General features: G+C 41.9%; 2 protein-coding genes across 2 annotated transcripts; one reads left to right on the top strand and one right to left on the bottom strand.

The window, feature by feature from the left end:
* Positions 1-923: 923 nt before the first annotated feature.
* Positions 924-1,454, top strand: LOC141628992 (uncharacterized). The gene has a single exon (XM_074442071.1). The coding sequence runs from the start codon at positions 924-926 to the stop codon at positions 1,452-1,454; it is 531 nt and encodes a 176-aa protein (XP_074298172.1).
* A 4,199-nt stretch (positions 1,455-5,653) lies between these two features.
* LOC141628991 (uncharacterized) lies at positions 5,654-17,791 on the bottom strand. Its single transcript, XM_074442070.1, has 4 exons — positions 17,570-17,791; positions 6,139-6,590; positions 5,889-6,012; positions 5,654-5,791 (listed from the first exon to the last, which is right to left on the bottom strand). The coding sequence occupies exons 1-4, from the start codon at positions 17,789-17,791 to the stop codon at positions 5,654-5,656; spliced, it is 936 nt and encodes a 311-aa protein (XP_074298171.1).
* Positions 17,792-19,061: the final 1,270 nt, after the last annotated feature.

Raw genomic sequence — 19,061 nt, 5'->3', positions numbered from 1 at the left:
GCAAGGTTAATAAGGTGGGTTCTCTTATTGAGCGAGTTTGACATCGAAATCAAAGATAAGCAAGGGAGTGCCAATGTGGTAGCCGACCATTTGAGTAGGCTTCACATTAATGATGATCTAGTGAAGACCATGGGAGTAGTGGATGGTAGCCTACCACATTAATCTTTATATGCTATGGAAGTCGTTGAGCCATGGTATGCTAACCTTGTCAACTACATGGTGACTAGGAAGTTTCCCACATCCTTATCTTCTAGCCAACGCCACAAGTTAAGGAGTATTTCCCGCTACTTCATATGGGATGACCCCTACTTGTGGAAAATGTGCCAAGACAACATTATCCGCCGTTGCATTCTGGATGTGGAAATTCCCTCAATCCTCCAACATTGCCATGAGTACGCTTTTGGGGGGCACTTTTGTCCTCAAAGGACCGCCCGGAAGATCTTGGAATGTGGTTTCTATTGGCCTAGTATTTTCCGGGATGCCCAAGCTTATGTGAAGACTTGTGATCGGTGTCAAAGATGTGGAAACATTTCTCGACGGCACGAGATGCCCCAACAACCAATACTTTTTTGTGAAGTATTTGATGTTTGGGGGATAGACTTTATGGGTCCATTCCCGAATTCAAGCGGGTTCCTTTACATCTTGCTTGCCGTTGACTATGTTTCAAAGTGGGTGGAGGCGATCCCCACAAAAGTTGATGATGCCAAGACCGTGTCTAGCTTCATTCAAAGCTATATATTCTCAAGATTTGGTTACCCTAAGGCGATAATAAGTGATCGGGGCACGCATTTTTGCAACCGGGTTATTTAAGGATTATTGAAGAAATATGGAGTGCTCCACAAGGTCTCCACCGCGTACCACCCTCAAACCAATGGGAAGCGGAAGTATCTAATCGTGAAATCAAAGGAATCCTTGAGAAGACAATGAACCCGGACCGGAAGGATTGGAGAAAACAGTTGGACGATGCATTATGGGCGTACCGCACGGCCTATAAAACTCCTATTGGGATGTCTCCATATCGTCTCGTATATGGTGAAACATGCCACCTACCGGTGGAAGTTGAACATAAAGCTTATTGGGCCATCAAATCTTTTAATCAAAATGTAGATGAAGTGAGGTTGCATCGAAAGTTGCAAATTCAAGAGATGGAGGAACTCCGGTTGGATTCCTATGACAACGCCGCAATCTACAAGGAAAAAGCTAGAGTGTGGCATGACAAGATGATAGCTCGGAGGAGTTTCAAGGAAGGAGACAAGGTTCTTGTATTTCAAAATAGGTTTAAGCTTTTTCCGGGAAAGTTGAGGTCTCGGTGGTTCGGCCCCTATATTGTGAAGAAAGTGCATCCACATGGAGCGGTGGATGTAGAGAATCCTAACTCGGGCAAGTTAATCAAGGTGAATGGGCAACGAATCAAAGTTTATCATAAAGGGATGCAAGATATAGGGGGAGAATAAATTCAATTGGAAGACCCCGTCTATGAAGATTAACCTTCAAGAAGCATCATGTCGAGCCATCGACATTAAACAACGGCAAAATTTGTAAATATTATATCCCAATTTAATTGTTTTCTTAGTGTAGTTCATTTCCGTATTTCATTTTATTGCATGTTAATTTCGTTTTCAATAACTTAATTTGCATTGAAATTCAAGAGGCACTTGAGGTTTGTTAATGGTGTAGTGATTTGCACAACCCTCTTGGAAGGCGTGCCCAAGAGGAGACGAGAGCCGAGTTTAACTTACAAAATCATATGAAGAAGCCAATGAAGGGGAACAAGGCAAAAAGAGCAAAAAATTGGCTAAGTATTTAAATTAGGAATTAGAGGAATTAAGGAGGAAATCTGCGAGCTTGAGCGCAGCCTGCACAAATGAGCAGCGCAGCTACGCCCGATTGCGCAGGCAAGAACAGAAATTACGCAGCCTGCGCAGGTCTGCTATTTCGTCTCCTTAATCCTAAATTACCCGTCATTCATCATCTTTCAATACCCTTCTTGGTGTCGACACAAGACTAAAAACTCCTCTCAATCTCTCAAAACCTCACCAAATCACTACTTTCCCTCACTAAACCTCAAATCTTTCAACCAAATTCTTCACCCAACTCAATTTTTCCATCAAAAACACCATTACAACACCAAATTTCTGAAAAATCCCCCAAATTTCCCAAGAACCCTAACTTTATCCGAGTGAAATTGAAGCTTCTACAAGAGGATTTGAGGGTCAAGAAGGGGTTTTTACGCATCATCTACACTAAATCAAGCAAGTTTGAGGAATTTCGGGGAGGTATAACAACTTTCCTTGACTTTCTTCGTTTCAAACTAGTATAATCCGAATTACACTATTTAGTTAGATTAATTTGGGTTAAATTCTTGCTATTATTCATTGTTATGGATTGTTGGTAAAATTTTTCTGCTAGGGAAGGAACAAATCAACAAACACACCTTAAACACTTGAGTTCTAGCTAGTGCATACAAGGTGTTTGTTGAATTGCCCCTTAGAAAAAAAAATTCAGTTTTTGGTTGTTTCAGTGTATTTTTGAACTTTCATTTGTTGAGAAAGCAAGATGGTGTTCGGACTTGGAAAGGGAAAATCAAAAAAGAGAGGAGAATCCTCTAATGCACCATCACCCCCACCCAAAGCCTTTAACGGAGATGAGGGCTTGCCCGCACCTTACAAAAATTATTTCAAAGCCCTTGAGAGTAAACCAATTCACATATCCAAATTCCTCCATCCCGAGACTTTGAGAGACATGGGAATTTATGACCACACACTTACATTTTTAACCAAGGTGGGGCTTGGACGATACATCAACCTCCAATTAAACATATATCCCGCCTACACCTTGGAATTCCTTGCCACTCTACATATCACGGGAGAAGGTGAGAGTGAAAGGGTGAACTTCCGGTTGTGCAAAGTGTGGCATTCTCTCACTTTTGAAAGGGTGAGGGAAATTTTGAGAGCTCTAGACCCCCTTCCTCTGTAACCCACAAGGAACCACTTTGAATGATGTATGGTGTGGCATTTCGGGGAAGCCTCGTCAAACAAACAATGATAAAAGTTCCGCCATTACAAACCCCCCCATCTGAATCATTGCCCGGATGATTTCTTGTTTCTTCTTTTCGATGGGGGAACCAACGAAAATAAATTATAGTGTGCGAGAGTGTATTTGGACGATGCTACCCGAGGGGGAGGGAGTGCCGGATTGGACTAGGCTTTTTATGGTGAATGGGACCAAGCATAAAGAGAAGAAGGGAGCTATTAATTGCGGGGGACTAATCACCCTTTTGTGGCCAATTTAGTTGGTCAAATTCCCGACAACAAACCTCAATTGTGGGGTAACAATTTCTACAATGCCGCGGGGTTGGTTGAAACCCACATGATCAAAGTTTTGTATGAGGTCCCATGGAGTTGTTATTGGTTGGGAGAGGGAGGCATCCAACACATGAGACTACCTAGAAATGCTCCTCTTCCAAGCGGGTTTAGGGCCCGAGACTTCTTTTGCCCCGCCGAGAGATATTTACCCAGGGCACCACCACAAAGAGTAAGTAAGAGAAGAGCCGTGGAGCCATCCCAAAGTGCCCAAAAAGTGGAGGAACGGGAGGTTGAGTTCATTGAGGGAGGATTCCATGATACCCACCACATTCCTTCACCCCACCAACAACCTCAAGACACCCCCATGTATGAAGCGGGGGGAAGCTCTCACACTTAACTTCCTCCTTGGCAACAACAAATGTTCTCATTATTCAATGATACCCGGGGGACTTTGGAAACAATTAGTGGGAGGTTTGAGAGCTCCCATACTTGGCAACAACAATATGGGCCAAGGTTGGAGAGCTTGAAACAATTTCAAAATGCCTTTGAGGAGCATAAGAGGTTGGGGGATGAGGCCGAATTGGCCCAAATGAGAATGCTAGAAGGGATAGTCAAAAGGCAAGAGGAGCCTCTCACTTGGCAACAACAACAAGCCAAGCTTTGGGCGGATAACCAAGCTATGTAGCAAGCCCAAAATGAGTGGACACTACAACAAATAAGGTAATTGGCGACCATATAAGGCGACTGAGAACAGTCGCCATTTAGAATAAAGCGACTAAGGCCCGTCGCCCGCACTTCGTAGCAAGGTTTGGTCGCTTTTGGCGACAGGCGTTAAATCGCCAATTTTGGCGATCAATTTTTTAAAGCGGGCGACCAAATTAAATCGCCAAAATTGGCGATCATCATTAGTCGCCAATTTAGCGACTGCCATTTGTCGCTTTTTAAATATACACGTCATCTCCATATCCTGCAAAATGGCGACGGGTAATGGTCGCCATTTTGGCGACAGAACTTGGTCGCCATTTTGGCGACTGATTTCCGTCGCCAATGGCACTGTTCTCCGTCGCCAACGTCCCTAAAATTAATTCATGATCAGAGACTTAGCGACGGAATGCCGTCGCCAAATGCCCAGTGTCCGTCGCCAAAATTACATGTTTTTTTGCCTAAAAATCGTTTTTGACCTAGCCAAATACGTAAAACCTGCAAATAAACCAACACTTCCAGCAGAGAACACATGGGAAGCCAACACAACCAAACTTGATAAAGAAAATCAAGTTCCATACACACAACTACGAGTTCTACGAGTTTGGTCATCTAACATTATCCTAGGAATAACTACGAGTTCTACTACATAACTACGAGTTCTACTAAATAACAGGGAAACTTGCTCCCGCTCCACTACCACCTCCATGATTAGGATCTCTAGGATCCTTTGGTTGCGGGCGCCACCCAGTGTTGCAATTGGCGAAGAAGGAGTTCATCCGTTCCATTTCCTCCTTCATCCTCCGAATTTCAAAGATCTCTCTCGGCATCCCGCCTCTCCCTCTCGGCATCCTGCCTCTCCCTGGCGGCTAATTGAGCTTGGAGCACACTCACGACACTTGGGGTATAAGGTTGTTGTTGGGAGGAAATTGACCCTCTTCTTCTTGTAGGAGGGTAGAAAATCTCCTTTGCCGACCCGGCTCCATACACATCTCCTCTTTGGAACCCCTCAACAAGATCAAACCATAGCTCATTGTCATCAATTTCCGGGTTGTTCTTCCTACGGACAAGGAATTGTTCCTAAAAAATTGATAAAACATTAATGGTTAGAGGTTACTTATCTAAAAATTGATAAAACATATACTTTAAAAAGCTAAGAAATTTTTATTTTTGACACTTACATATAATCTTGATCTTTTTCCTTCGCGAAGATCAACTTGCCCTTGCTTGTCTTCTTTGCGTGAGTGTCAACAAAGAGATCAACAATCGTGGGTACCTTACCCTTATTCTTCTTGGTCTTCCGGAAAAAAAACAAGGAAATTGTTACTCAAACATGATAATTAATGAGACTAATTAAATTAGAAGACTATTAAATTAAAAGCTAAGACAAATAACTTACATCTAATACCACACGATCATGAAAAGATTGAGACCCTCCATAATGAGTAGGCTCAACTTCCGCATCCTTATCTCCTCCTTTCCTGTTGATCTTGTTCCGGCCGATGCTTCCTTGAACTCAGGGACTGCTCCGGTGACTTGGTATATTCCTCATATGACGAACCCGTAATCAATAAAATAACAATTATTAATTAATATATTTTCAAAATATGTAATGAATTTTAACTAATTACGGGTATTAAAAGAAACTAAATACCTTTCATGAAAGATGGCGCCTTCTTCCTCTTAGACACCTTATACATGTTGTCCCTTAGCCTCTTCTTGCCAATGTCATTATACCTTTGCCAAACTAGGCGCTCAAGGTTGGTTGGCCAATAGAACACACGCTACAAAAAGTAAACACATAGATGAGAAACAAATTAATAATAAGGTAAAAAGAATAAATAAATTATATTTAATAATATATATTTTATAAATAGATACCCGGAAGTTGTTGAACCACATCTCCTTATCTTCATCACTAGCGTTACTCCAACAAGTAACGCCGTGTGTCATGTTCTCTTGGGTGCTATTAGTCACACCACGAACAACTGTTTGACTTCTAAACCTGAAATCAAACATGTTAAAAACATAATTATATAGGAAAAAAAATAATGTATAATTAACATATGTCTAAAAAAAGTCATTTATTACTAAATAAAAAAATTACAAAATAGAATGAATAAAAAATTACCAAAGACCATTCGGATCAAGGATCATCCTAATGTCAGTATGTCGGGGTATAGCAACCTCCTCCTCCTCCTCACTCACCTCCGTAGTAGAACGGTCAACGTCCTCCTCCTGCTCTCGGGAGCTACTACCTCCCTCACTATAGCCTCCGCGCTGCCTACTTCCTCCAGGAGCCATGTGTACTACAATTGAATAAAAAGTGTTAGCAAATATTACAAGATAATTATTCCAAACTGTAGTCGGGAGTAAATTTTTAAAAGCCACGGGTAATAAGCGCTCCATGAAAACATGACAATCATGACTTTTCAACCCTTTCAACTTCAGTTCCTTCAAATCAACACAACGGCTCAAATCGGATGCATATCCATCGGGAAACTTCAAGTTTCCTATCCAATCGCACAATACCTTTCTTTGAGCTTTGTCAAGAGTAAATATGGCTTTTGGTTTAGCCCCATCCTTACGAATATGAAGTTTAGGACGATCACAAAATTTCTTCAATTCTATTCTTGAATTAATATCATCACGTGTCTTTCCTTTTACATCCATAATCGTATGAATAAGTAACTCAAAGAAGTTCTTCTCTATGTGCATCACATCCAAATTGTGTCTGATCAACATTGTTTTCCGTAGGGGGAAGCTCCCAAAAATACTTCTTTTAAACCAACCATTTTTTTTTTTTTTCAACTCTTTAAACTCTTCTTGAGTCCCATCGACATTGTTGGCAAATCACGTACAACCTCCCATATCTCATCCCCTTGGAGTCGAACCGGAGCATTGTCACGCACCTCCTTACCTTTTAAGAAAGATTTCTTGTTCTCTCTATGAATATGTCCATCCGGTAAGAAACATCTATGACAATCAAACCAACTAATTTTTTTGGAATTAGGAAGATAAAATGCTTTACTCCTATCCATGCAATAAGGACATGCCTTTCGCCCGCGTTGCCCATCCCGATAGCATACCATATGCGGGAAAATCATTTATAGTCCATAACAATGAAGCTCTTAGTTGGAAATTTTGCTTCTTCGACACATCAAATGTTTCTACACCAACTTCCCACAAATACTTCAGTTCCTCCACCAACGGTTGTAAATAAACATCCAGATGGTTTTTTGGGTTATCAGGACCGGGAATAAGTAAAGAGAGGAAAATAAATGAAAGGCACCACCAATTTGGCGACTGTAGTATGTCTGTCGCCTTTATCGTGTTTTCTTGTAGTGGGAGGGAACAAGTAAGTCGACAATTTGGGGTGCAAAATGAAAGGCACCACCAATTCATTGAAGATTCCTACCACGACGCCCGAGCACAAGAGGATTACTTTGGCCTCATTCGAGGCCTCTTTGACATGTCCCTACATCAAAATGAACCCCAATACCACCCAACCATTAATGAGTCCCAAGTCGATAAAGCCTATGCGAGGGCAAAGAAAGAAAGAGAAACAAGAGAAAGAAGAAGAGGAAAACGAGGGGCATATGAGCAAGGTGAAGGCTCGGGCCCTTCCAATAACTAAGCTTGAGGAAGTTTGGCACTCCTCCACATTGAGGACAATGTATGATTTAAGTGTGGGGGAGTGAGTTGATTGTAAATTGTGTACAAGTGTTTCTTTTTAATGCAAGTTTTTTTTAATAAAAGAAAAAATGAAAATTTTGGCTAGGTGAAAACCCACAAGGATGGGCACCTATGTAAGATTGGAAAAGGTAGCTGAGGACGGAATGAAAACCCGAAAGGGCGTTCCGGGCAAAATAAAGAATCGAGTTGCGAGCCACCGATGAGAGGAAAGGAAAAGCTAAGGTGAAAACCCGAAAGGGCACCTTAGGCAAAATGAGGGATTTTCAACAAAAAAAAATCAAAAAATTGAAAAATGCAACACAAAAAAGATGGAGGGATAAGAAGGGAGCAATAAGGAGGATTTAGGAAGGAGGCTAGATTTAGAATTTAATTTCTTTTTTAGTCAAAGAAAATTGCTTCAAATTGGTGGTTTTTCATGTTGGCTACTAGGTTGTTGATTTTTATTGGTGTTTGGCCAACTTAGTAGCATAACTTGCATTGCTTGGACTGATAAGGGGGTGATATAAGGGGAGTATGAATGATTTAGAGGATTGTGTAGGTCACTTTGCTATTGCCTTGGGATAAGGCAAGAGTGACCATCTTTGCTTTGGAGTGACAAGTAAGGTGGTTGTGAAGTTGATGAGTCGGAGTTGGAGGTGTGTTGTGTCTTGTTTAGAGGGATGATATAAGGAGGGTAAGTGAGAGAAGAGTGTGTGTCAACTTTTGAGTCTAGATTTTCTTTTTGTAATCGGTGGATTTGTTGAGAGGGAGATATAAGAAGGTTGTAGTGAGGGAAGAGAGATCAATACTCCTACACTCACTTGTAGACTTACACAATTGCTTATTTCGGGTTTGCTTGGGACTAGCAAAAGTCTAAGTGTGGGGGTGTTTGATAGTAGTGGTTTGTGTCGGTCTAAGAGGGTGATTTTATCACCCTCATATCTTTTAATATGGGTATTTAGGTATGTTTATCCTAATAATTTATAATTGGTTATGATTTGGTAACTTGTCCATTTTACCTCGGTTTTATACTTGATTTTGATGCACGGAACCCGAGGGTCGAGGAGAACCTTTCCACAGTCAAGACATGGCGCAAGCACCTCACATATGGCCAAATTAAATATCCAGCTAGAAGAAGTAAAGAGTGAAGATGACAATAATTGAGATCAATTGAAGAGGCCAAGAAGCAAAGGAATTGAGAATTCCAAATGCGAGTTTAAGCGCAGCCTGCGCAAATGAGCAGCGCAGCTGCGCCCGATTGTGCAGGCAAGAGCAACTTTGGCGCAGCCTGCGAAGCTCTGTTTTACGGGGCTCTCTAATTCGCATTTGGGATTCTTAAGTGAGGATCTTTTTAGGTTTCCGTGAATCCATATATATATACCCAAGATTTGAAGACCTTAAGGACATCATAAAATCACACATAATCTCATTCACTCTCATAATTAGGGTTTGAATCTTGTAACATTTAAGAAGACTTTTCTACAAAAGTTGTAATATTTCTTTGTTATTTGGGTTTTATGAAGACTATGGAAGGCTAATCTTCCACTACTTGGTGTAATCCATTTCAAGTTTTCATCTTTATCATTGTATTGACTCTCTAATCTCTACTCTTTCATTTATTTCAATTTCTATGTTTGAATGTCATGATGAATGTTTTATTGTGAGAAGTAATTACCCTTGCCTCTATAACACTCATCTATTGCTTGAATGTTGCAAAGTTTCTTTCTTTTGTGATGTCTTGTTGAAGCAACTCATATTGTTGTTATCTTGGTTTAAAGTATCAACCTTTGTGAGTATAAATTGAATATGTCATTGGGTTTGTTGGCTTAAACATACTCTGGTGATATTCCATTTACTTTTCTCTTGGTTTTACTCTTCATGCTCTTAGCTACAATTCATACATGGTTTAATGTTAGAATTTGTAGTTTAAGTAGGATTATCATTATTGGCTTAGATAGTGGTAATCATTTGCTTGAGGTTTGTTGTTAGGTAAATGAAGTTAGAGAGGAAAGAGCCATACTATGAGAAAAGGTGGAACTTGTAAGATCATACCAAGTTTCCTCTCATATTATTGTTGTTTGCATACCAAGTGTTTGTTACTTTGTTTCATAAGCAAGATCATATCTTTTTCATCTTGTTACTTGTTTCCTCCATGCCAATTCTCCTCTTATGTGTCTTCAATTGTTGTCCATTGTTAATATTCATAGTTTGTGCCTAGTCTTGTGTTTTGTTCATTGTTATTAGTTTAATTCAAGTTTTAGTCTTAATCCCTTCTCTTGGGTTCGACCCTTACTTCCCTTTACTACTATTCTTAATTGCACAGTGTAGAGTCAAGTTTGGTTTATAAATATTTAATTTGGTAGAATAATTAGTTAATACGACACCTAGTTATCCAACTACCAAATATGTACAATGCAACTTCATGAATAGCTTAACTACCGCTTCGACAAATTCAACTTTGTGTATTGCTGCAATACAACTTCGATAAATTCATTTTTCACGCAAAATGCAATTTCGTGTAATCAATATATATATATATATATATATATATATATATATATATATATATATATATATATATATATATATATATATATATATATATATATATATATATCTAAGAGGCTTTTCTCATGAAATTTTAGAGACTCCACGTTTTTTAAAATACTCGAATTAAAATAATCATTATATTAATCTAACGAAATAACAACTTTTGAAATATTAATCTTATCTCAAAATTTGATGCTGGGATAACGTTGGATATAGTAACAAATATACTAACGGCTTTTTGTGCTCAACTTTCTTTTTCCATATTCTACCATAAAACAAACACTATTAAAAAAAGTCCCAAATATTATCTTAAGTTGATTACTACATTAAAAAATCTTATTACAAAATATTATCTTATCCCTATGTTCACAAATATATGGAAAAATATCTTCTCTTACGGAATACGGAATATACAAAAATATATAAAATACTTTCCCTAGTCCACCACAAATCAAATACTACATTAAAAATTGGTTTACAACCTGTTGTCTTCATCCTTTCATACGATCTTCAATGCCATCCCCCCTGCACATTAGTTCAAATTCATGTTGGAGTAGAACACTATTTGTGGACTCTTATTTTTAGCTCATATATTCCTAATCCTATAGGAATAGATAGATTTTACAAACACTATATAAATAACCTAATATCAACATTAAAAGTACCTGTGAAAAAAACTATATTGCAAACTCTTTAAGCAACCATGGCACCAAGGTGTGTTCTCCATGTGTAGCTTTAGTACCGTTTCAGTACCTGCATCCAATTACTATTAAGTTAATTTATATATTAACTTGAATTTTTCTTTGTAACAGATCTTATTCGTTGATCAATGAACTAAGACCCACACCTCCTGACAACGAAGACTCCGGCAGTAACGATTTGAAAATCAAGGTTCGTGTGACAAGATTGTGCAAAGTTCATAGTCCAACTAACAAAGCTGAACTTGTTTAATAAAGGTTGCCGATTACAACCATGGTCTTAAAAGAAGAAAAAGCTTCAACGTTATTGACGTCTCAGAAAAGTGCTTCAGTGAGGTAAATATTACTAAATGTTTCATGGGTACAGTTTAACAAAGCATAGATATTAAGAACTCGACCACTAAATACATACTATCAACGGAGAGCATACTGAACCAAAACGTCCAAGACAAGTGCATATTGTGGACGGATCAGATGATGAGGGATTGAGCAGCACGTCAAGGACATGGATCAAATGTGAACATCACACAAAAGAAACAAGGACGACATAATTCAACATAAGATCTTATGGGACTATTAAATTCTTTGTTTGAAATGATGCAAATTAAAAAAAAAACAAATAAATGAGATTATGTAATTGATTGTTACCTAAAGATGATTGCTGGCGCATTAACCCAATTTAATGTAGCCAACACTGGAAGGCGGTGATAGCCTCACCAACAACATTTCAAAAACGACCAGGTGCATAACTAAGGATAATTACAGCGGCGGGAGTTGTTCAAAAGTTGAGGCGAAACGATCCCAGGAAATTGCAGTATATAAGATTGAAATTGATGGGATAACCCTAATATCTGGGGATCTGATTGAAGAACCAAATGAGTCACATTCTAAGTGTGCATACAGCTGATCCTAGCAATTTAACTAATCCTCCCTCAGTCCTAATCATTTGTTTACCGTTGATTAAAATATCCCTCACAATGAATATAAAAGGTAAACAAATGACTGAGACAGAAAGAGTACAATATATCATCCACTCAAATTAAACAACATTGAATAAAATACTGAAAACAATCAACAACAAAAAATCACTATGTTTTATGATGATCAAATAACAATTAACACCCACATTATATTCCAGTTAAATTAAACAACATTGAATAAAATACTGAAAACAATTAACAAAAATGTAATCACTAAGCATTATGATGATCAAGGAATAACCTGTTTCTCAATGTTTCTAAGTTCTTCATGAAGTTTTGCCCGTTTAGTCACCAAAGACGCCAAAGCTACAGATGGGTTTGAAAAATTTCTATGACCTGCATGTTTAGGTATTTTTTACCGAATTGGTTGATTAGGGTCAATGCGGTCTTACTCGTTGGTTGATCGTATGATTGTTCGTATGTTGATAAGTAAATAGAGAAATAAAATGCATAATGTAAATTGACACGTAAGATTTGGTGACGCAGAAAACCCAATGGGGGAACAACCGCGGGAGGGACGGTACCCTGCCAAATATCGCACTATACTTGAATAGGAGGACGATTACAATTGAAACGTAGAACTAATCCTGCTGGTGTGAGGTGTCAGGCCTGCAAGATCTTGGACGGATGTATATTTGGGTATAAGAATGTGCTAATGCCTTAGCGTAAGTATGTGTGTGGATGCGTTGTTGAATGTCCTTCTTGATTTGCTTCCTTGGCTATTTATAGGGTGAGAACCCTAGATATTTCCTACTTTGATTATGGAAAGGGAATATAATTTCCATAATAACTCTTTCCAAACTCGGCCGCCTTTCCCAATTCTCCCTGATCTCCCTAACTTCTCCCTAACTTGCCTTTCCTTAATCCGGACGTCTCCTCTGATGGGCCCATGGTCCTCTTTCAGCCCGTTCCCCCTTTTCCTAATTACAGACTTCCTTCCTCCTTATCACTCCTCCCATAGCCTTTTATTTCATTAAGTGGGCCTTCCTTATTATGCTATTTTTAGCCCAAACAGTTTGCCCCAAATATCTTGTGAGGTACGCTTCGAGGTGTCGAGCAAGGAATTTACGTGATCAAATGCTAAAACCCTAAGCCGTAATTTGTACTTCTTTTCATGCAGCTCCATCACGTCAGCCGCCCCACTCCTCTTTTCTAGCACCCTACTCCCTCTCTCCTCTTTATAATCCCAACCCCCACTTTGTACTTTCATTTACTCCAAACCATTTCAAAAACTCTCCCTCTCTCTAAACCCTCAACTTCCCTCCTCTTTCATCTTGCCGGCTTCATTGTTCCACTCCCCTCCGTCTCTTTCACCAGGTATTCTTCCCCTTTTCTCCTTTAATTTCCATTTTCTCTTTTCCACCATGGGTAAAACTCGATCAACCTCCTCACCCGCTGACCGCAACCTTGACCCAACCTTTCCTTCTCGGGGACTCTTTAAGTATCCCCACGACTGCGACTCTGCCTTGACTGCTGCCGACATTCCCACGATGAAGGGTTTGCTTGGTCTCGGTGACGGGCTGAATATTGCCATCCCTGAACCGGGTCAGAAAGCCGACGCCCTTCGTCCCGGATGGGTCTGCTTTTATTTGTACCCGTTTAAATATAGCCTTCGTTTTCCTTTTCCCAAACTCATCCAAGACTTCATCTTTACGAATAATTTCGCCATGGCACAAATTTCTGCCGCCATCTGGAGGGTTCTTCTTTACTCCCTAGTCGCCGGTCAGAACACTGGTAACTCTATCACTCTGGGCGATCTAGCCTATATGTACAACATCAGGTCCCTGGGTAGGGGTCAATTCTTATTTCGGGGCCGTGGAGAGGCTCCCTTAGACACGTGTCCAAATCCCGTGATGAGAAATGGTTTGAGGACTTCTTCTTTGTGAGGAAGGACTCCATCCAGCCTTCTGCCGATTACATCTTCGAGAAATGGGTTATAACTTCGAGTAAGTAGCCTTCCTGTCGCCTGATTTACTTTATCTCGCTGCTTACTAGCTTACTTCATCGTCTTCGTGCAGGCCCCTGTGACCTGACCCGCATTGGTGCCAAGATCCCTACCTGCAGCAAATTGTTCAGTATCTCTGAATCTGAGAAAAAGTTCCCAGACCTGCTTCCTGGTTTTTCATCTGCTTCCTCTTCCAACCCTCTTCAATCAGCTCACAGCATGTCTTCTTGCCACAATAGTTTCAGTTGGCAACTTTTATTAATGCCTTAGTTGTCCTGACGCCAGAGACTACATCTGCTTGCAGGTTCAAAAGTTGATCCTTTAGAAATCATCCTCCAAAGCGCCAAAAGGAAGAGACCTTCTGCCAGCCCTGACGTGGCCTCTGCCTCCAAGAGGAGTGCTCCTGCTGCTTCCTTCCAGACTTCTCCTATATTTTCCAGTTCGGCTGCACCCAAGCCCTTGGAGGTTGACCTGTTGTCTCGTCATCCGCCTACTCCTCTTGTCAGTCCTCGTGCTTCATCTAGCGGAGGTATTACTACTCATTTCCCAGAGGGTTTTGGGAATGTTGACAAGGTACCATACTGGCCGGAGATCGACCAGCTGCTCTTCCCTCCTCTGAAGGAGACATTCCCAGAGTTCTCCCCAGAGGAGATGGCTGAGAATGACGTGCACAACGCCTTCATGGTGAATGCCCTTCATCTTCTACTTGTTTGTTTACTTTGTTTGGATTTCTCTTGCTGACTTCTGACTTTCTTGCCCCAGACCCTCCAGTCTGGACTCTGTAATAGGAAGATGATCAACATAGTGCAGACCACCAGCCGTGCTACCAACGTCAAAAACCAGGAGCTGAAGGGGAATATTGCCGACTTGGGGCAGCAGCGGTCTGATCTGAAGGAGCGTGTGGTGGAGTTTAAGGCTGAGCTTGCTGTCACCAAGAAGAAGCTGAAGGAAGGGGCTGATCAACTGGCTCGCACTCAGGAGGTGGGCAGCACTTTCTCTGGCTCCCTCAAGCGCTCTGATGAGAAGATCAGCGAGCTGATCTCCCTGGCCACCAATGTTGTTGCTTATGCTACCTAGCGGGGAAAAATCAGCGGGATGCGTGCTGCTCTTGAGGAGGCTCCCACCCAGCAAGCTATAGAGGAGGAGGAGAAGCAGCTGGAGACGCTCTACCCCACCCAACTTGATCTGAGTGCGCTGATGCCTGAAGTTGGGGAGGTGAATTCTCCTGCATTGGCTGAGCAAGCTGCTGGGGGTGACGCTGGAGTGGCCCAGGATGCTGCTGACGGAGCTTTGGATGCTATAGCAGCTGGGGGTGTGCAAGCTGGTGCGGTACCTGAAACAGGGGGTCAGCAGGCAGAAGAGGTGCCAGAGGTGGAGGTCATTAATGTGATCGATAATTAAGTATTTTTATGTTTTGAGGAACTTTTGGCAGTCTGGCGCAGAGGTGGCAGACCTGTAAGTTTTAAAACTCTCTTTTTTGTGGTTGCTCCGCGAAGGTGGCGGTTAAACTTGGGGCCGTATTTTGGCCATGTTTTGGAATGCCCCTGGTCATAGTTTGGCAAGGTTTTAGCCTACATATTGTGTGCTTGTTATTTAGTTTCCCTAGTTTAAGAAGTTGCCGTGTCAGCCTGCTCGCTGATTTAGGCGAGTCACGTCATCCTGAAAAGGCTGATTTTCTGACGCAGCTAGCTGTCGTTTCAGCCTGATGGCTGATTTAGGCATATGCCGCAATGTAAGGAGGAGTGGCCGTGTCAACCTGAGGCTGATTTAGACCAGTCTTGTCATCCTGAAGAGGCTGATCAAGACTAAGCTAGCTGTCGTGTCAGCCTGATGGCTGATTTAGGCGTATGCCGCAGTTTTGGATTACTTAACCTTATTCATGACGCAAGGTGTGTTCATCACGTTTAAAGCCAACAGGGGCGTAATTTAGGCAAGTTTATCGTCATTCTAGGACCAATGGGACGTTGCAGGATTCTGGTAGCGCAGAGATCCCTACGTTCCATGTTCGTGTGCATGCATGTTGGGGGCCTGATTAATTGCGATTAGTGCGAGCTACGTCCAGGGGGTGGTATCAGGGGTAGCTGGGTAAGCGTGTTTAGCTGTCAACCAGGCTCCATTTCGTATGTTCCACAATCCGCCTGGTGAGGGTGCTCCTTGTGGAGAAAATAGGTTAGGCATGTTGGAGTGTCATGTGCCTTGTCACCCCGCGTTGGCAGTTGACAGTCCTGCTAGATATCCTTTCAAAGTACCATAGACACTAGGATTCAGAGTGATGTACCTAGAGAAGCCTGAAAATAGGAAAATCTATTAAAATGATGTGAAATACCTGCCGCCATCTCATGGGGTACCAGAGCAATTGTGGTCCCAGGACGCTGCCAGACCACACCATCTAATAGTAGTTTAAATTTTTAAAAAGAGCTAGAGACACCAGAAATAAAAGTGAAATTGGCAGTATGCCTACTATCGGATTTTATTTTAACTTTAGAAAATGATTTGGCTTTTCATAGTACATTATTCTGAAGGCTAAAGTCTACTTATTATTAAAAGTAATATCTCTTCAGGTGAAGTATGTTCCATGGGCGTTGTATGATTTGACCGTCCATAGTCATCAGTCTGTATGCACCATGGCCAACAACTCCTTCTACCTGGTATGGTCCTTCCCATTTGTAGGCGAATTTGCCTGCTTTTCGATTCTTGGTGTTTTGAAACACCTCTCGGAGAACCAGGTCTCCTACCTCCAGGAGCCTGACTTTCACATTCTTGTTATAACTTCTGGCCACTGACTGTTTGTAGGCAGCCAGACGGATTTTTGCGCTTGCTCGCAGCTCGTCAATTGTGTCCAGGCTTCTGATCATCTCTGCACTGTTCAGTTCCCCTGTCATATTTTCATACCTGTGAGTGGGAACTAGAACTTCTGACGGAATGACTGCTTCCGCGCCAAACACCAGGCTGAAGGGTGTTTGACCCGTTGCTACTTTTGGTGTCGTTCTGTCTGACCATAATACAAGTGGCAATTCATCTGCCCACTTTCCTCCTAACTCCTGTAACCTCCTTCTTAGATTATCCATGATGATTTTGTTGCTGGACTCAGCTTGCCCGTTGGACTTTGGAGTCCTGGGTGCTGACTTTTTTAGGGTGATGTTCCACCTGGCACAGTATCCTTCGGTATCGTTGGAGATGAATTGTGAGCCATTGTCACATATGATTTCTGATGGGATACCAAACCTGCAAATGATGGTTCGTTTTATAAACGAAATGACCTCTTTATCTTTTACTTCTGTGAATGCTTCTGCCTATATCCACTTGGAGAAGTAATCATCATTGACATCCGTGTTCATTTTCGTGTGGCTCGTTGCGAGGGTCCTACTATGTCCATGCCCCATGCCATGAATGGCCAGGGGAGAAATGATAGGGTGCAAGGGTTCTTCCTAAATGATGAATCATTGGTGCTGAACGCTGGCAGGCGTCACATTTGCGTGCGTACTCTGCTGCATCTGCCTTCATTGTAGGCCAGTAGTATCCCTGCCTGAGGGCTTTATTTGCCAGACTCCTGCCTCCTGCATGGTTTCCACATTCACCACTGTGGAGAGCATGCAACACAGTTTGTGCTTCTTCCTTTTCCAGGCACCGTAAGTAGGGTCCTGCTAGTGATTTTCTGAATAGTACATCGTCAATAAGTATGAACCTGGAGGCCTTCATTCTGAAAGCTCTCACTTCTTTCCTGTCGTCTGGCAGCTTGTTATGACGCAGCCAGTCTAGGTAAGGTGTGCGCCAATCCCTGTCGCCTGCTTGTTCGGCGGCCTGGTCAGGCGGCTGCCTGGTTGGGTTGAGAGTCCTCACCTTCCTCTCAGAATCGCCGGATTCATTCCCGTTCTGTGAATCCTCCAGTTCTCCCTTATCTACTTCATCTGCCTTCTGGATGGAAGGCTCCAGCATGTGTGCTATTGGAATGCTGGATAGTTCTGTCGGTTTAAATGTTGCCCCCAGAGTTGCCAAGACATCTGCTTCCACATTCTGATCTCTGGGGACTTGCTTAAGCTTGCAAGTTGCGAATTTTTGTTTTAATTCCTTCGCTATTTTCAAGTACGCAATCATCTTTGAGTCTCTGGCTATAAACTCATCATTCACGTGGTTAACTATTAGTAGAGAGTCACTAAATATGTGCAGGTGCTTAACTCCTAATTCCAGAGCTAGCTTCATTCCCAATATCAAGGCCTCGTATTCTGTTTTATTGTTGGTTGCCTTGAATTCACATCTTACTGCTTGTGCTATCAGGTCTCCCTGTGGTGATCGCAAAATTAGCCCCACACCTGCCCCCCTTTGGTTGGAGGCTTCGTCAATGTGCATCCGCCAAACCTCTGCCTCCTTGTTCCCCTCTAAGTTGAGGATTTCCGAAGTCGGCCAGTGCTTGCGATTTGATTGCTGTTCTGGGGTCATACTGGATATCGTACCCACTGAGGTGTACAGACCATTTTGACATTCTGCCTGATAGTTCAGGCTTCCTCATGATATATTTTAGCGGGTAGTTGGTCACGACATGTATGACGTGGGACTCAAAATAGGGGCGCAGTTTGCGAGATGCTACTACCAATGCTAGTACTAAATTTTCAAGAGATGTGTACCTAGTCTCTGCCGGTAGCAGAGACTTGCTCGCGTAGTATACTGGCTTCTGCTCCTTTTCTTTCTCTCTGACCAGGACAACACTCACTGCCACCTCTGTGACGGCCAGGTATAGGAATAGTGGTTCTCCTGGCTTCGGCTTCGACAGCAGCGGCGGGTTGCTGAGGTAGTGTTTCAGCTCTCTGAAGGTTTGCTCGTGATCCGCGGTCCATTCAAACTTCTGGCTTTTTCTTAGTACGTCATAAAATAGCTTGCATTTATCTGAAGATCTTGAAATGAACCTGTTCGGGGCTCCTACCTTTCCAACTAGTCTTTGAACATCTTTGGGCTTCTCGGACGAATCTAGTTGTAAGACAACTTTGATCTGCTCGATGCTGGCCTCTATCCCTCTCTGGGTTACAATATGGCCTAAGAATTTGCCAGAAGATACTCCGAAGGTGCATTTAGATGGATTTAGCTTCATTTTGTATTCCCTGAGGGTGCTGAATGTTTATGCCAGGTGCCGCATGTGATTTTTGGCTTTTTCTGATTTCACCACCATGTCATCAATATATACCTCCATAGTTCTTCCTATCTGCTCTTTGAA

This window comes from Silene latifolia, chromosome Y (assembly GCF_048544455.1).
Source record: "Silene latifolia isolate original U9 population chromosome Y, ASM4854445v1, whole genome shotgun sequence".
NCBI lineage: Eukaryota > Viridiplantae > Streptophyta > Magnoliopsida > Caryophyllales > Caryophyllaceae > Silene > Silene latifolia.
The sequence above is the reverse complement of the archived record's forward strand: the minus strand, read 5'-3'. Positions and strand labels throughout refer to the sequence as shown.